The following is a 16,476-nucleotide window of genomic DNA, read 5'->3' on the forward strand; positions in this document are numbered from 1 at the left end:
AAATGTAGATGCCCAGAGCCCTTCCTCAGGCCTATCATTATAACAGTTTCTTAGTGTATAGCCCAGACACCTGTTAGTTGAATAAGCACCACAGATGATCATGATGCTTACCACAGTGAGGCACCTCAGGTCTTCAATCACTGAACAAAGGAGTCATTCAAAGCATTTAAGGAGTGCTTTCTACCAATATAAAATTAGAATATAAGCACAGATTTTTTTTAGTATAGTTTCTTGGGTCATAAATTAATAAGCAACTTGAGGAAGAGGTCCATGCTTTATGGTCTTTTAAAAAAACAAAAACAAACAAAAAACAAAACAGGGGCCACTGGGTAGCTCAGTTGGTTGAGCATTCAACTCTCTGTTCCAGCTCAGGTCATGATCTCAGAGTTGTGAGATCAAGCCCTGCATCGGGCTCTGTGCTTAGTGTGGAGTCTGCTTGAGGTTCTCTGGCTCTCCCTCTGTCCCTCCCCATGCTTGTGCTGGCTCTCCCTCACTCTAAATAAAATCTTTAAAAACCAAATGAAAACTTCCTTTACCTCATCCCTAATACCTAGTTGGGCATATAGTAGTATGTAGTAGGCAAACGCTACATTGTTCTAATCATCAGCCTCTCAAATAAAACACTAATAACTTTTTTTTTTTTTAACATTGATATATCTTCAGGTACTGCATCAGAGAATATTTTTTAAGCGTGGACCCTCTGGGCATCATTCTAAGGAATCCGTGTGTGTGTGTGTGTGTGTGTGTGTGTGTGTTACTAACTACATTGAGGCTGGGGCGCCTGGGTGGTTCAGTGGTTAAGCATCTGCCTTCAGCCCAGGGTGTGATCCTGGAGACCCAGGATCAAGTCCCGCATCGGGCTCCCTGCATGGAGCCTGCTTCTCCCTCTGCCTGTGTCTCTGCCTCTCTCTCTCTCTCTCTCCCCCTCTCTCTCTCTCTCTGTCTCTCTCATGAATAAATACATAAAATCTTAAAACAAAACAAAACAAAAACTATATTGAGGCTAAGCCAGAAAGACTCTGACCATAGCATTAAACTTCTGTTTTGAAGTTTGGCTGTAAACTCCAAATAAAACATAAACTGGAAAACGTATATCAAGAGTAGGGAAGACAAGTATCTCGACAAATGTAATTGAAGTATCTCAACAAATATCATTTTCTTTCTTTTCTCCATATCCCAACCCTTATTTCTTCCCTACTCTCGTATCATCTCTGTTCTCTAGAGAGTTTGCAAATAATGGAATGCCACTTGGCTACTTTGAACCAGGCGCTTACAAAAATGCTTCTCAAAGTTTGCTCATCCTGAAATCACACGTCATAACTCAAATGGGCATGTAAAATCTCCCCTAGACCAGAAGAGCTAGGAAGAATGCATATTAGATGCTGTATTATCTCCCTCTCCGTGTTAATGCATTTTAAGGGAATCATGACATGAAGCTAGCTGTGACCAAGGGGCACTGTGGGGCAAAATGGCTTTGGCTGAGGCAAGAGTTCCAATGTAACACATTGGGGAGATGAGTCTGTTTAACATTTGGGTAACACATCACTCCTCCAGCTATGTTCATACACACCCACATGTGACGGGGTCTTCATGCTACTGGAAAAGGGAGAATGGCCACCTCAGATCTTTTTTGTTAAGCTTGTTAGAGAAGAGTAGAAAGGCATAGGGAGGGGAAATAAGACACACTGAGAAACCCAATAAAGAGATAATGGGGAACAAGCTAGTGCTGCCACATCAGCACACAGAGAACTCTCCAGTGTCCTTCACTGTCTGTAAAGGAGATGAAAAAAAATGAGCAAAGAAACAAAGTCACTGCAGTGATGTACCAGTTTTACAGATTCTCCATAATCTTAAATGTCTCCCTACCTGCTCTCTCTAAACCCTTTAGAGTAACTCATTGATTTCTTTCCTTGTCTTAGAAAAATACTAACTTGTAACAAGAAAAAAAAAATGAAACCTTTTTCAAAATCCACAAGAAAAAAAAAAAAATCACAGCCTTGAAGGCATTCCTTACTTACCAATTTTGTAACGTCCTTCACATCATCAGTCACACGTTTCCCGCAGATCCCTTTAGTTTTGACCAGAGGATTAAATAGGAGCAGCTGAAGATAAATGCAAGTGATAATCCAAGTCTAAATGAAAACAGAAAAATTGCTGGTGATGATGGGTTAAAATCCATGAACACTTTACTCCATCTTAGACCTTAATGTGGAAAGACAATCTACATTAAAAAAAAAAAAAATGCTACTGGCTTAAATACAATTAAATGCTAAATAACTGAAGTATGCTTACCAAGTTTTTTTTTAAATTGTCAATTAAAATGTGGTTTGGATTTTTCATTTCTATGACATTATTAACTTTTGTCTAAAGCTTTCTAAAACCAATTTCCTAATGGTAATTTAGGATCGAACGTGCAGCAACATCTACCACTTAAGGTGTTTTCTAAAAACTAGGAATGTATAAAATTCCTACCTTAAGGCACCAAATAAAAGTTTCTATACTTTAAGTGTAGACTGTTTGGCAAGTAGCAGCAGACCTGAGCAGTGCTTTAAATCCAATAGTGTATGACAGTACACCGAAGTGAGGCAGAGAGATGTATTTTTAGATCTAGGCAGAATTTAACCTCATTTATGAGACATCAAAAGAATCATTGTTTTTAATCATAGCTTTTTAACCATTTACTATGGAAAAACATTTTCTTATTGAATAGAAAGACATTCTTGTAATCACACACACAAACACACACACACACATATACACACGTGGTTACACACACGGTTAACACAACCGTGTTTTATAGTTACTTTATGTAGGACTTATTTTTTATTATACTATATTTTAGGTTTTTAAGAAATTTGGCACCCGATTCTCTTTTTTTGTTTAAGTATCTTTATAGCCCGTAACATGGCACCTTGCATATTAAAAGTTCTCAGTATTTGCTGGATGAATCTGTGATGAAGGTCTAATGCTTCAAATTCAAATCCATTTTATTGAGCAGATATTATGAGACAGGGACTGTGCCAGCCACTAGAGAAATAAAGCTGATGAAGGTGCCCTTGCAACTCAGAGGCAGGTACACAAATAACATGCACGCTCTGTGACAAATGCTTTGGGAACACAAAGGAAGAAACAATTAACCAATTAACCATAAGAAGGAGAACCCTTGGCAGGAAGATGATGCCAAGAAAAGCCAGAGAGAAAATGTGACTCTGGATGGCTTTTGGAGGACAAGGAAGATTTTTTAAGAGTTGACAAGGAAGGGATGAGTATTCCAGGAAAAATAAACAGCATGAGCTGAGCAAAGGCATGGAGATGTGAAGATAATTTTAAAACGCAAGAGTTCCTTTATGAGTTAACATTCGTCTATGGCATCTTAAAATGACACAACATCCATCTGCACATGGCTAGAAATCTTTCCTATTTATGTAGCTGCCATGTATTTAAAAAAAGAAAACTGGGATTATTTTCCACTAATACCTGCATGCTACCTAGATATTACACTGGACCAAATGATGATTATCATTTACTGAAATTTCTGAGATTACAAGGCTACCTACATAGATAATAATAGCTTATAAACAAAATTTAAACCTTTTTATTGTTTGATGAATGTGATTTAATTTTAGTAATAATCCCGTTTAAGTTTGATTAAGGCTCCTTTGAGTCCTGTGGGGTCACACTCTTCATAGCACGGTCTCCTCTGGACCAAAATGAAGACTGAATTGTGCAAAGTCTTTCTGAGAAGCAACCAGGATGTTCTGCATAGGTGGATAAATAAATTGTGGTATACTGGACCATGGACTATTATTCAGCACTAAAAAGAAATGAGCTATCAAGCTATGAAAAGCCCTGGAGGAAGCTTCAATGAAAGAAGCCAATCCAAAAAGGCTATATACTCTATGTACAGTCCCAACTATTATGACATTCTGCATAAGGCAAAACTGCGGAAACAGTAAGATCAGCGGTTACCAGAGGTTGTAGGGTGAGGGATGAATAAGTGGAATAGGAGAGTTTTCTCTTAAGATTTATTTATTCATGAGAGAAAGAGAGAGAGAGGCAGAGACACAGGCAGAGGGAGAAGCAGGCCCCTGTGAGGAGCCTGATGCGGGACTTGATCCCAGGACCCCGGGATCACATTCTGAGATAAAGGCAGACGCTCAAACACTGAGCTACCCAGGCACGCCAACAAAAGATTTTAAGGGCAGTGAAAATACTCTATAATACTCTAATCGTAGATACATGTCATTATACATTTGTCCAAACTCACAGAATGTACAAGTCCTAATGTAAACAATGGACTTTGGATGATTAAGATGTGTCACTGTAGGCTATTCAATTCTAACAAATATACATAACTCAGCACACATGTAGGGGCAGGAAGCATAGGAGGAATCTGAACTTTCTTCTCAATTTTGTTGTGAACGTACAACTGTTAAAAAAAAGAGTCTTTAGGGATCCCTGGGTGGCGCAGCGATTTGGCACCTGCCTTTGGCTCAGGGCGCGATCCTGGAGACCCGGGATCGAATCCCACGTCGGGCTCCTGGTGCATGGAGCCTGCTTCTCCCTCTGCCTGTGTCTCTGCCTCTCTCTCTGTGACTATCATAAAATAAATAAATTAAAAAAAATCTGGTGATAAGATTATTTAAAAAAAAAAAACGTATTAAAAAAAAAAAAAGAGTCTTTAAAAAAATCACTTTGATTGCTGTGCTGAGAACAAACTTTACGGTAGCAATAGGTAGAAACAGGGGCTCTTGTTATAGTCCGAGCAAGAAAGGGTTATAGCAATGCACTCACTGACCATGGGTGGTTAGATTCTGGAAGTCTCCTGCAGGCTCAGCCAATAAGATTTCCTGACAGCTGGAGTGTGATTTTGAAAGAGTCAAAGGTTACTCCAAGGATTTGGGCTTGAGCAAATGGAAGGATGGTGTTGCCATCAACTGATATGGGGAAGGCTGAGGGTAGAGAAGGCCTGGAGGGGGAGATCAGGACTCAAATTTGGAGTGTGCTAAGTTTGAAATGTCTCTGAGGTATTTTAGTGATGATACTAGGTCAGGATATTTGAATCTGGATTTAGAAGGGAAGTTTGGGCTGGATATATAAATGATAGCCCTTGATGTATAAATGGAATTTTAAGCAAAAGAGTAGATGGACCTATCAAGGGAGTGAATACGCACAGAAAAAAGAACAAAGAATTGAATCCTACGGTGCTCTAACTGTAAGAGGTCTGGCGGAAGATTCAGAACTCACAAAAGAGCTCGGGAGCTTGAGAGAGAAGCCAAAGGAGTTGGAGGAAGCCAAGCTTAAAAAAAGAAAAATTACCTGGAGGAGGAGGTCAAACATTGTCAAATACACCTAATGGGTCACGTAAGAGGAGAACTGACCACTGTATTGGGAAGAACACAGGTCACTGGTGACACTAGCAAGGACATTTTTACTGAAGCAGTTATGGGAAAAAGCCAGTCTGGAGTGGGTTTAAGAGAACGTGAGAGAGTAATTGGAAACAGTGAATGGAGACAGCTCTTTTAAAGAGCTGTCCTTCAAAGGGGAGCAAATAAACTAACTAAATAAAAACAAAGCAGGGTAGCAGGTGGCAAGGCCTTGGGGGGAGGGAAGAGTTCTCTCTGTAAGATCGGCAGAAACACCAGGCTGTCCGTATGGATTATGCAGCAGGAGGGGGCACGGGTGATGTGGGGCAGAAGAGAGGGAGCCTCTTGAGCAATGTCCTTGAAAAGGCAGGAAGCCATGAGATCCAGCTCTCAATCACAGGGCCTGGCTCTAAATAAGAGTATGTATGGTTCGGCAGTACTATCCAGACAACTTGTCCAAAAATGCTGAGTGCAGATGCTGGTGGTTTTTCTTTTTTTTTTTTTTTTTAATTTTATTTATTTACTCATGAGAGACACATACACAGAGAGGCAAAGACACAGGCAGAGGGAGAAGCAGGCTCCATGCAGGGAGCCCAATGTGGGACTCGATCCTGGGACTCCAGGATCACACCCTGGGCCGAAGGCAGGCGCTTAAACCACTGAGCCACCCGGGGATCCCCCGGTTTTTCAACACAGTGAGCAGCAGCTACTATTTACTGAGCATGTATTATGTACCAAACATTGTCTGTATCTTATCACAAACAAACTTTAAATTTCATATATCTGAATTTTAAAGATGAAGAAATTGAGCTACAGAGAGATCTGGTGACTTCTAAGTGCTAAAAACCAGATAGGTCCTGTCCTAAATATGTCCTAAGCCCTGTCCTCTTCACAACCCCATACTATCACAGCGTTCTCACAAAGCCATCAGATTACTGAAGAGGGCTCCAAATGGCATATCTCTAAAACTTTAATGATTTTTCAAATATCAAGCATCTGGAGACAAGTATGTTCCATAATCCATGCCGCAGTGGAATATTCTACTTTTTCAGATTACCATAATTTTTAATATATGTTCTATCACAGTTTTAAAAAATATTCTAATACAGAATTCTATAAGAACTGCTAAATAACCTCACCAGCGTACCCTCAATATATTTTTTCTGTGCATCAGCTATATACAAATACCTGTAAAGATGGGATTTTGCTCATTTTATAAGAATCTATTTGGTCAGGGCTAAAATTATATCTGTTAATATATTCACACATCTGACAAACTTCTATTTCTGGAAGCACTTTATTTATTTTTAAAGAGTTTATTTATTTATTCATAGAGACACAGAGAGAGAGAGAGAGGCAGAGACAAAAGCAGAGAGAGAAGCAGGCTCCATGGAGGGAGCCGGATGTGGGACTCATCCCTGGTCTCCAGGATCACACCCCAGGCTGCAGGCGGCGCTAAACCGCTGCGCCACAGGGGCTGCCCAAGCACTTTGTTTTAAAGCTGTTAAATAAACTTGTAATTTAATTTTGTATATACTTAACTAGTAGTATGGAATATTCACCTTTCGTAAAATTCAACAATTCACTCTGGCATAACTAAACACTAGAACAGAGGAGCAGTCACGGGATAATGTCCTTCATCAGTATTCTTGTGAGGGGGCTGAAATGCAGAGCTTACTTCTTTCTTTATATGGAGAAGTAATTTTCCAGTACTATTCTATGTAGATTATAGACATTTTTTTAATATATAGTGCAAACATTTCCTTTATTTCTTAACAGTGGGTAGAAGTATTAAACCTTATTTTTTTTTTGATTCAGGTTCATCAAATAAAAGACTAAGTGAAATAAGCCAGACATAAATATTGTATGATTTCACATGAGGAATCTTAAAAAAAATTAAAAAGAAAAGTCAAATTCATGGTAACAGAGTAGAATAGAGTGGTGGTTATTAGAGGCTGGGGAAGATCTAGTTCAAAGGGTACAAACTTTCAGTTATAAGATGAAGAAATTCTGCAGGCTTTATGTACAACACAGCTATTATAGTTAATAAGATATTATATACTTGAAATCTGTTGAGAGCTCAAGTGTTCTCACACACAGAAAAAGGGTAACTGTGAGGTGATAGATTGCAGTCATTTCGTGATGCAATTTCAAATATCTCATTATATACCTTAAATATATATGATTTTTATTTATCAGTCAAACCTCAATAACGGTGAGGGAAAGACAGCATTTTGAGCATGTAGTTGTGACTGTCTTCTTCTAAGTGGCTCCAAATTGCTGTACTTGTTTGAAAGTCTGTTTTTAAGATTTTATTTTAGTTTTTGTCATTTGGTTTCTCAGTTTACCTGTTTGTCCTGGACTGTCAGGTCATTATTTGCAACATATTTTCCTGTCAGGATGCCCATTTCTAGCCTACTGTAGTCTCAATGGCAACACACAACACATGGCCCACAGCAGTGCCTATGGTAGGCAGAGTAAGGGTGAAAAGAGAAACACACCCTAATTCTTGGAACTTGTGCATTTTTTCCTTGTATGGAAGAATAGACTTTACAGATGTGACTTACCTAAGGACCCCAAGGTTGAGAGACTGCCCTGGGTTCTCTGGGTCCAACAGAATCCTACAAATAGAACCTTTTCCAGCTCTGGCTAGAGAAATGCAATAAAGGAAGAAGAGTAAGATGTGACATGAAAAGGACTTTACTTGCCATTCCTGGAAAGGGGGCAGGAGTCAAGGAATGCTAGTGTTCTAGAAGCTGAAAAAGGCAAAGATCAAAGTCTACCTCAGAGCCTTCAGGAAGGAACACAGTCCCAAGGACACCTTGATTTTAGCTCAGTAAGCCTACCAACTTTGGATTCCTGAATCCCCAAAAGCCGTGACATAATAAATTTGTATTATTTTAAGTCACTAAGTCTGTGGTAATTTGTTACAACAACAATAGAAATTTCAGAGCTCAAGAAACTTTTGAATGAATTAATGCATGAATGGCATAGTGTTGTGATGTCTAAGCTTTCCTGGTAAGGGAAAGAAACTGCCCCTATCAGTATTTGGGCCCCCAACCCCTGCTTTAAGCAAAGCAGCTCAGCTCTTTTTCTGTTTTATTTGTTCATGCTTCTGGGTACGATTTTATTTGAACAAAGGTTTCCAAGGGCAAGAAAGAAAGAAAGAAAGAAGAAACACATGCTTTTGAAAACTGGCAGTGTGATGGCAGAGAGTAGAACACGGATCCAGGAAACCTCTGAGCCCCTTACCATGTGACCTCAAACAAGCCAATTAATCCTTCTAAGTATCTGCTTATCAGTCTATAAGATGAGAATTAAGAATAATTTTTGCCTTACCCATTTCATAGAGCAATGGTGAGAATCAAATGAAAACCTTTCAAACTACAGGTGCTGTGCAATTATTTGCTGTGCGGTTCATAGGTTTTGGATCATCTAGGAGACCAGGGAAACAAGGACTTCAAACTGAATAAAATAGAGACAAGGACTTTATAGAGTCAATCTTCCATGAACAAAGGAGTATGACCTTTAGTGCATGGATATTCTGATACCGACTTTAGGTTCAGAAACCGTTTTTCAATTTATTTATTTCTTAGTTCTCAACTGTATTTAGAGTAGCTTCAGATAACAACTGATTTCCAATTAAGTGAGTTATTTCCATATATCACTGAAATATTTATCTCTTTTTCCCCCCCTCTCTTCCTCCTACCCTGATTTCTGGAAACTCCAACAAGGGTAATACGGGTGCCTAAATGTGTGTGTGTGTTGGGGGGGGGGGGGGTGAGGTGCACGCACACACACAGAGATAGAATGCTGAAGCAAAATGTCCCTGTGTTTGTGACTTCTGCTCTAAAATGTATCTTTTCTGTTTGGGCAATCATCTCACTGTCTCTTTCTGTAACATTCTCTGCTTCTGCTTATGACATTTTTCTTTGGCTACTTTGTTTTAGCATTGTACAACTTTTCTCTCTAGGTCACGCTCATTGTGTGATAACCTCTCATTTCATGATAACCTTTCATTGCACAGACACGCTGAACTAATCTCGTTGTCGGCAGTTCTAGATTTTTTATTTAGAGGCATGCGTCAAAAGTGTCCCCCACATACTCCCCAAATCACACAAAATTCTAATAACCCTTTCACTGCTACAAGTTGCCTTTACCTTATGTGATGAAAAGAAAAAAAGAAATCTGTATGTGCTTTTAGAACGAAGCCATACAACAGAAGTAGTTTTGGTAGAGCAAAGAATAGTGACTAACATTCATACCCCATTGTGAGTGACAGATATAGCAGATCTTTTTCTGGGAGGTTTAAACAGTGGCAGATAGTACTGAAAAGATTCTTGGAAGAAGAGGGGGAAAATTACAGGAAGATGAGGCTGGAGACCCTGAAAGGCCAAGGTCTTAGCGGTGTCTCACTTTTGTGGAGAGCCAGGCTCAGCAGATATCACTGGACTATTTATGCAATCATCAATTCTTTCTGAACATAAGAACCTTCCTTATAATAAAAAGCCACATGCCAGGAAAAGAAGCTGCAAAAGTCCCCTAAAGCAAACTATTTACTTGATCTGAACATGTGTTATAACACAGAAGTTGCTTTGCAGACTTCTTTCCTTTAGTAGAAACTGACATGCATGCAGCCCAAGAACATCAGGGGAACAGATGTTGTTTGAAAAAAATCAGAAGATTTCAAGCTTCTAAACTTGAAGGAAAAACAACAACAAAAACCCCCAAACTTCCCTATGAACTTTAGAAGTGATTTTAAAATAAGCGTTGCCAGGGCCCACATTACACACTTCCCAAAATCGAAAAGGTAGTAGAGTCTGGGTAGCTCATTCTCTTTATGCAAGACCTACAAAATGGTATTAGGTCTGCCCTGAACAAAACAGCAGCTGCTGCCAAAAACAACATTCATCTTCTCTTTAATCTTGAATGCCAGCTAGCGAAGCAGGCAGTTCCCTTGTAGCCTAAATGTGCTTTGGAAGCAGGCCAACTGGCTTAGCTACCCAGAGCCAGGAAAGCAAGTTACCAAGATACAGGTATAGTAATTAGTCCTGAGTTCAGGTCTTTTGAGGTCACATGAACAATATCCTTCAAAAATAATCTTAATGTAAACCAACAACAGATTCTGGTTCAGTGAATAACCATTTAGTTCTGGGTGATTTCTTCCTTCAGATTATTAATTTAAAAAATATACCGTTAGACATTATATACAGAAAATACATAATTATCCTATATAGACTCAAGTTCTTCACTAGTGATTGTCCAGTAAGCTCAAAGGGGCAAAAGAAACACTCAATAGTAAGTTTGGGAAAAAAACAAGTCTGCTACCAGGAAAGTGGATGTTAACAGGATAGCTACGTGCAACTCAAACCAGCGTCAAGTCCAAATTGGTACACTAAAATCATGTGAAGATACACTTCCACATCTCTCCATGTAGATCCTTTTGTGAAAAAGTGAGAGTATCCTAAAATATGGATGATCTGTAAAATGTGTGAATAGGCTCTACTAACAAAAACTGAACATCTAGATATGACTTGTTTAATATAAAAAGATAGGCAATGGCTTTAATATAAACAAGGAATTTAAGGATTTCAATATATTCAATTTATGGGGGAAAATATGAGAAAAAATGACTCTTGACGGTCAGTCCTTACTCTAAATGTAAACACTAGGTACAGGGACAATGACTCACATATATTGACTTCTAAGGTCCAACCAGATTTTGTACCCACCAACCAGATTTTGCAGGTGAGTAAAACATGCTTCAGTGAGATTAAGTAACTTGTTTATGGACACTCTGCTAGTAAATCCCTGGGCTGGGTTTAAACCAGGACCTACATTATGTTAAGAACAAAAATACTGAGGGGGATCCCTGGGTGGCTCAGCAGTTTAGTGCCTGCCTTTGGCTCAGGGCATGATCCTGGAGTCCCAGGATTGAGTCCTGCATCAGGCTCCCTTTATGGAGCCTGCCTCTCTGCCTCTGTGTGTGTGTCCCATGAATAAATAAATAAATCTTAAAAAAATAAAAAAAGAACAAAAATACTGGGTTAGTCAGATAATAAAACAGATTTCATTTATATTTCATGAACTACTTAATTTTATTTATAATACCTATGCAGTGGGTGACATAGAGGACCATGTAGCTGAATCAGTTTTTGATTGAAGTCACAGTGTCAAATTATTACTATTACTAAACAAGGAATTCAGGTAAATCAAGTTATACTTTGGGGGGAGCAAATAAAGTGTGAACGGCTCCTTTTGATAAAAACTAAATTGAGTGCTTTCAGACTTTTTTTAAAGACTTTATTTATTCATTAGAGGCACAGAGAGAGAGAGGCAGAGAGAGAGGCAGAGGGAGAAGCAGGCTCCCTATGGGGAGCCCAATCGGGACTTGATCCGAGGACCCCAGGATCATTACCTGAGTTGAACGCAGATGCTCAACCACTGAGTCACCCAGGTGGCCTGAGTGCTTTCAGACTTCTAAGAAGAGCTGCCCACTCATTTAACAAACATATATGGAACACCTGATAAGTATATAAGATAAAGACAAAGAAGATATTGACTTTGGTGTCTGCTAGGGAACACAGCAGGGAGACAGGCTGAGAGGGGAGGGGTCCAGGAGGGACAGCTCAACCTGACTTTGGGGAGGGCGGTGGGTGTTGAAGGAGGGGCTCAGAGATAGCTCCTGGGAGTTGAATTGTTCTTCAACTGTGAATAGCAGGCAGCCAGAAGCAGGGGTGAAGAGCCCTGACAGAAGAAGTAGCAGGTGCTCATGCAAGTGAGAAAACAAAGCATTTTCACAGAACTTCACATTGATGATCCAACTAGAAAAGAGTTCCAAGGAATAAACAGTAAAACAGACAAGGCTAGAGAGCTGGGCAGAGGTCCTCCCAATCTTGACAACTGATTTGGATTTTATCTTAGAGACATGGGTAGCTCCAGGAGGACTTTAAGCAGGGGAGTATCAAGATCAGATTTATTTTTGAAAGGCTTATCAGGCATCATAATGAAGCATAGATTGGGGGGGGGTGGCTTAGAGGCCACTGAAATCATCAACCAGGGCAGAGGCAGTGGGAGTTGAGAGAAATGGATAAGTTCAAGAGGATATGGAAGTAGAATGGGACTCGAGTGACTGACAAAGTGTGTAGGGCAAAAAGGGGAGGAATCACAAATGACCCTCTAGCATCGAGTTAGGCGACTGAGTAAAAGGCAGTGCTATTCTCTGATATGTAAGAGAAGTAGAGGCTGGAGATGGGAAGTTATCACCAAAAACCCTAGAGGACAGATCCCGCATCTAAGGAGGAGAAAGAACCATCTGTCTAGGAGATGAGAAGGAGAAGCCAAGCACATGAAGGGCACATCAGGTGGTGACTGTGGATCTGCAACCACTGTAAAAAGAATGCACGAAAGGGTAAGTGTGAGCAATAAAATAAGCACTGAAAGATATGAACCTGATGGTTGCAGAAAAATGCTTCACAAGTGGCACCTAGCTGGCTCAGTCAGTTGAGTGTCTGCCATCAGCTCCCATCGTGATCCTGGAGTCCCAGGATCAAGCCCCACCTCGGGCTCCCTGCTATGCAGGGAGTCTGCTTCTCCCTCTGCCCCTCACACCTTGCTTGTACTCTCTCTCTCAAATAAATAAATAAGATCTTTAAAAAAAACTCATGGATTTGATGCTGACAAGGATAGTTTCTGTGGGACTGATAAAACTAGGAGTCAACCCGCAGTGGACTCATGGATAAATGAGTATGGGAAATTTCAAGGGTACACTAGAACAGCTTGAAAAGGAAGGAGAGCAAGCAATCTGGAAAGGCAAGGAGTTAACTTTGGTCTTGGTAGAAAAGGCGGCAGCTCAAAAACAGTGGAGCTAAAATGATAAACATGGTCTTCCTCTTTCTTAGATGGTCTGTGCCTGGGAACAACTCACCTGTGGTTAATGGAAGCCAGGTGAGCTCAGAGGCTTTGCCACTATGTGAAAATCCATGTGAAGAATTACCTTAGGCTAGAATCTAGGGCCTAGGTATTCAAAATTTGTTATTACTATTTTTATAATAGACACATACACGACAGAAGACACTACTCCAGCAGTAGACATTATTTCATTAGAAACACTGGTAATAGATGTTATTAGCTCTTCATAAATATAGGTCTTCAGCAGTTATATAAAAACACAGGGAGAGAATTCCCTAAACAGGATAATCCACTGTACTTTAGGGAGATGCTAGCTGATGACTAATTCTAATCAATTTTATGAGGATGATATGTAATAAACTGAACTACTCTAGAAAACTGCTGGCTGCTAGTTTAACGTTGAACCTAGATTTACATATTTGTTGCTAATTCTTTTTGCGATAAGTATGTATTTTCATAGAAATAAGAGACGGGCCCCCAAAACTGGCCAAAGTATAGGAACATCGAAAAAAAAAATTCACAACAGTTTTGAAATGCACATATCCACATTCAGTACTCCATGGGCACTGGTTCTTTCTAGATGGCGTTGTTCACTATTATGTCAATTAGTTGCTCTTATATTTAAACCACAATAAGCACGCTAAGCATTGCAGCTTTCAAAAAACAAAAACAAAAACAGCTACAAAAACATAAATTGTAATTTATACTTTTTCAACTATGTGACTCACTTAGTCATGTAAATCAAAAGTGTGGTCTCATGTAAATCAAAGTGTGTGGTCTCATGTAAATCAAAAGCTCTGCAATTTTGCAAAATCCATAAAATCTTGTATACTCCGAACAATGGAAAATGAATGTAGGTTCCAGTTGCTATCCAATCCCATGTGCTGAATCTGGACTGAAGGACTGAATTTCCTAGAACTTGTGGTTTTTGTTCTCCTATGGTTGCTATTAAACATGCTCAGATGTCTTGTCAGATCAGCTACCAGGAGTCTGACAAGTTCGGTCTCTCAGGGCCTTTTAAGTTTTAAGAAAACTTAATCTGAGGAAGCAAGCTCAGGAAATCTCCAAAGTTTTTTTTCCCCACCTAAGCTTTTTTTTTTACTACATTAAAATAAACTAAATCTTCATACTCTGCTTTAACTGCTTCCAAACAGCATCAAAACCAGTGGGGGCATGGCTCAAAGAACACTCACAATCTTGATCATTTTCTCCATCACGTCAAATGAAAAGCCTGATTTGCAAAGGTCACAGCAAAAAGCATTCCTGATTACTCAATGTATGCTGGACACACCAACTGCATTTGGTTGAGCTGAATAAATTCGAAATGTTCTCTCCTTTCACTGAAGGTGCTCTAACTGAAACAAGAAGCGTCAGCTGTTTTACCTTTAGAGGAAAGTATAATTATCTGAGGGTGTTTACTAAGGTTGCAGATTCCTGAGCGTCATACAGAATCTTAATTTCTAAGGATGCATCATTTCAGGAATATATACTTTTAACAAGCTCTCCATGTGATTTCCTGGTATTCTCTAAAGTCTGAGACATGCTATTTTAGGCTGTACTAACTCAGGGTTACTATATCATTAGGGAAAAGGAAAAGGTCTAAAAAGATATACAAAGTTATATTTGGTTCAAAGGCTACATATTAGATACTCCCAATTTAGAGCAACCCTAAAAAAGAAAAGTGAAATGTAATGAACAGGGTAGAGGATACTGTGGATTAGCTCTCCTAGCATACTCTCCTGCACTGTGGGGGCCGCAAAACTTCTCCTACTCTTTTGCAATTAGCTACAATTGCAGATGTGACTTAGGTTCTGCCACTCAGGCAGGACCCTACAAGACTGTTAGGGGAAGGATTTTCTTGAAAAAGAGCTGGATGTTGGGCATGCATTTTGCTCACACGGACAGTAGTGGGGGCAGAGTCCCTTCAGTCAGCAGCAGTAACAGCTACGGCCTAGCTGTTAACAGTTTTACAGACAGCAATGAACTTAACTGGATTCTAGGTGCCCAAAGTATTCTGGAAGCTCAGCTTCCTCTTCTGGCCTTTCTAGTGGTTTTTATAAGCCATCATATACATTTCATTACACCTCCCCACTTTTGTTTAGCTAGAATGGATTATATCTTATGCAACTAAACCCTAAGCAATACTAGGAGAAAAGAACCCAAATTATTAAGCATTTATTTCTCATAAAGGTTAGTCTAAACTTTCCTTAAGAATCTTCCATTAGTGTTTCAAACTGCAAATTATAAGCATCATTTTAAAATTCAAAAATAAAAAAAAGCAATTTTGGCAACCCATGAGAATGTGAATGCCACTCTACCACCTACGGCACAACAAAGCATTTATCTTTGACATGCCCAGGACATGTTTCTTTGGTAACAAGATACTTTTTTTTTTTTTTTTTAGATTTTATTTATTTATTCATGAGACAGAGAGAGAGAGAGGCAGAGACACAAGCAGAAGGAGAAGCAAGCTCCATGCAGGGAGCCTGATGTGGGACTAGATCCTGGGACCCCAGGATTACGCCCTGAGCCAAAGGCAGACCTCAACAGCTGAGCCACCCGGGCATCCCAGAACAAGACACTTTTCACTGCAAGTTCATTGTTGATGAAGGAGATGACGCTGAGTGCAGAAAACATCAGCGAAGACATGGATTCAAATCCCGTCTGTCACTGACATGCCGTAACCTTGAACCAATTATGTAAGCTCTCTGAGCCTCAGTCTTCTTGTGGGGCTAGCATTTCTTTGGGTTTTTGAAACAAGACAGTGTTATGTCAAGCATCTGCAAGAGGTAGGTGACAGATCATGACATGACTGCCGGTGCTATAGTTATTTTATTACTAATCTTTTAGATGTTGAATTCAAAACTAAAAGTCATACTAATAGCGAAGGTGACATCCCGTGTATGTTCTGTTCCCTGCAGATTGAAGATCAGCACAGGAAGATGATAAAAAGGTTGTGAAACCGCCCCTGGGCTTGCCTTTGGATCAGCTCTCCCAAAGCAGGCAGGCCCATCCTGACCTGGTGTAAAAGTGAGAGTGAATTGTTTGGGCAATGGGTGAATGTTAACCTAAACAGCAGAGTTTCAAAAGTCAACTAGAGCTTCAGTGATAATTTCAAGACAGCTTTAGAAAACATTCGTGTTTACTCGTGCACAGAGAGGCAGTGTGGAGTTGGGGCTGGGAGGCAGGGATTCTAAAA

At 39.8% G+C, this 16,476-nt stretch overlaps 1 protein-coding gene across 2 annotated transcripts in view; it reads right to left on the reverse strand.

The window, feature by feature from the left end:
• Window positions 1–16,476, reverse strand: part of KITLG (KIT ligand) — an 85,100-nt gene that overhangs the window by 49,424 nt on the left and 19,200 nt on the right. For both annotated transcript variants that reach the window (XM_072773016.1, XM_072773017.1), the window contains exon 2: window positions 2,019–2,132. In XM_072773016.1, the coding sequence (XP_072629117.1) occupies window positions 2,019–2,132 (114 nt within the window). The remainder of the gene's footprint in view (window positions 1–2,018; window positions 2,133–16,476) is intronic.

The sequence above is a fragment of the Canis lupus genome, chromosome 13 (genome assembly GCF_048164855.1).
Source record: "Canis lupus baileyi chromosome 13, mCanLup2.hap1, whole genome shotgun sequence".
In the NCBI taxonomy this organism is placed as follows: Eukaryota; Metazoa; Chordata; class Mammalia; order Carnivora; family Canidae; genus Canis; species Canis lupus.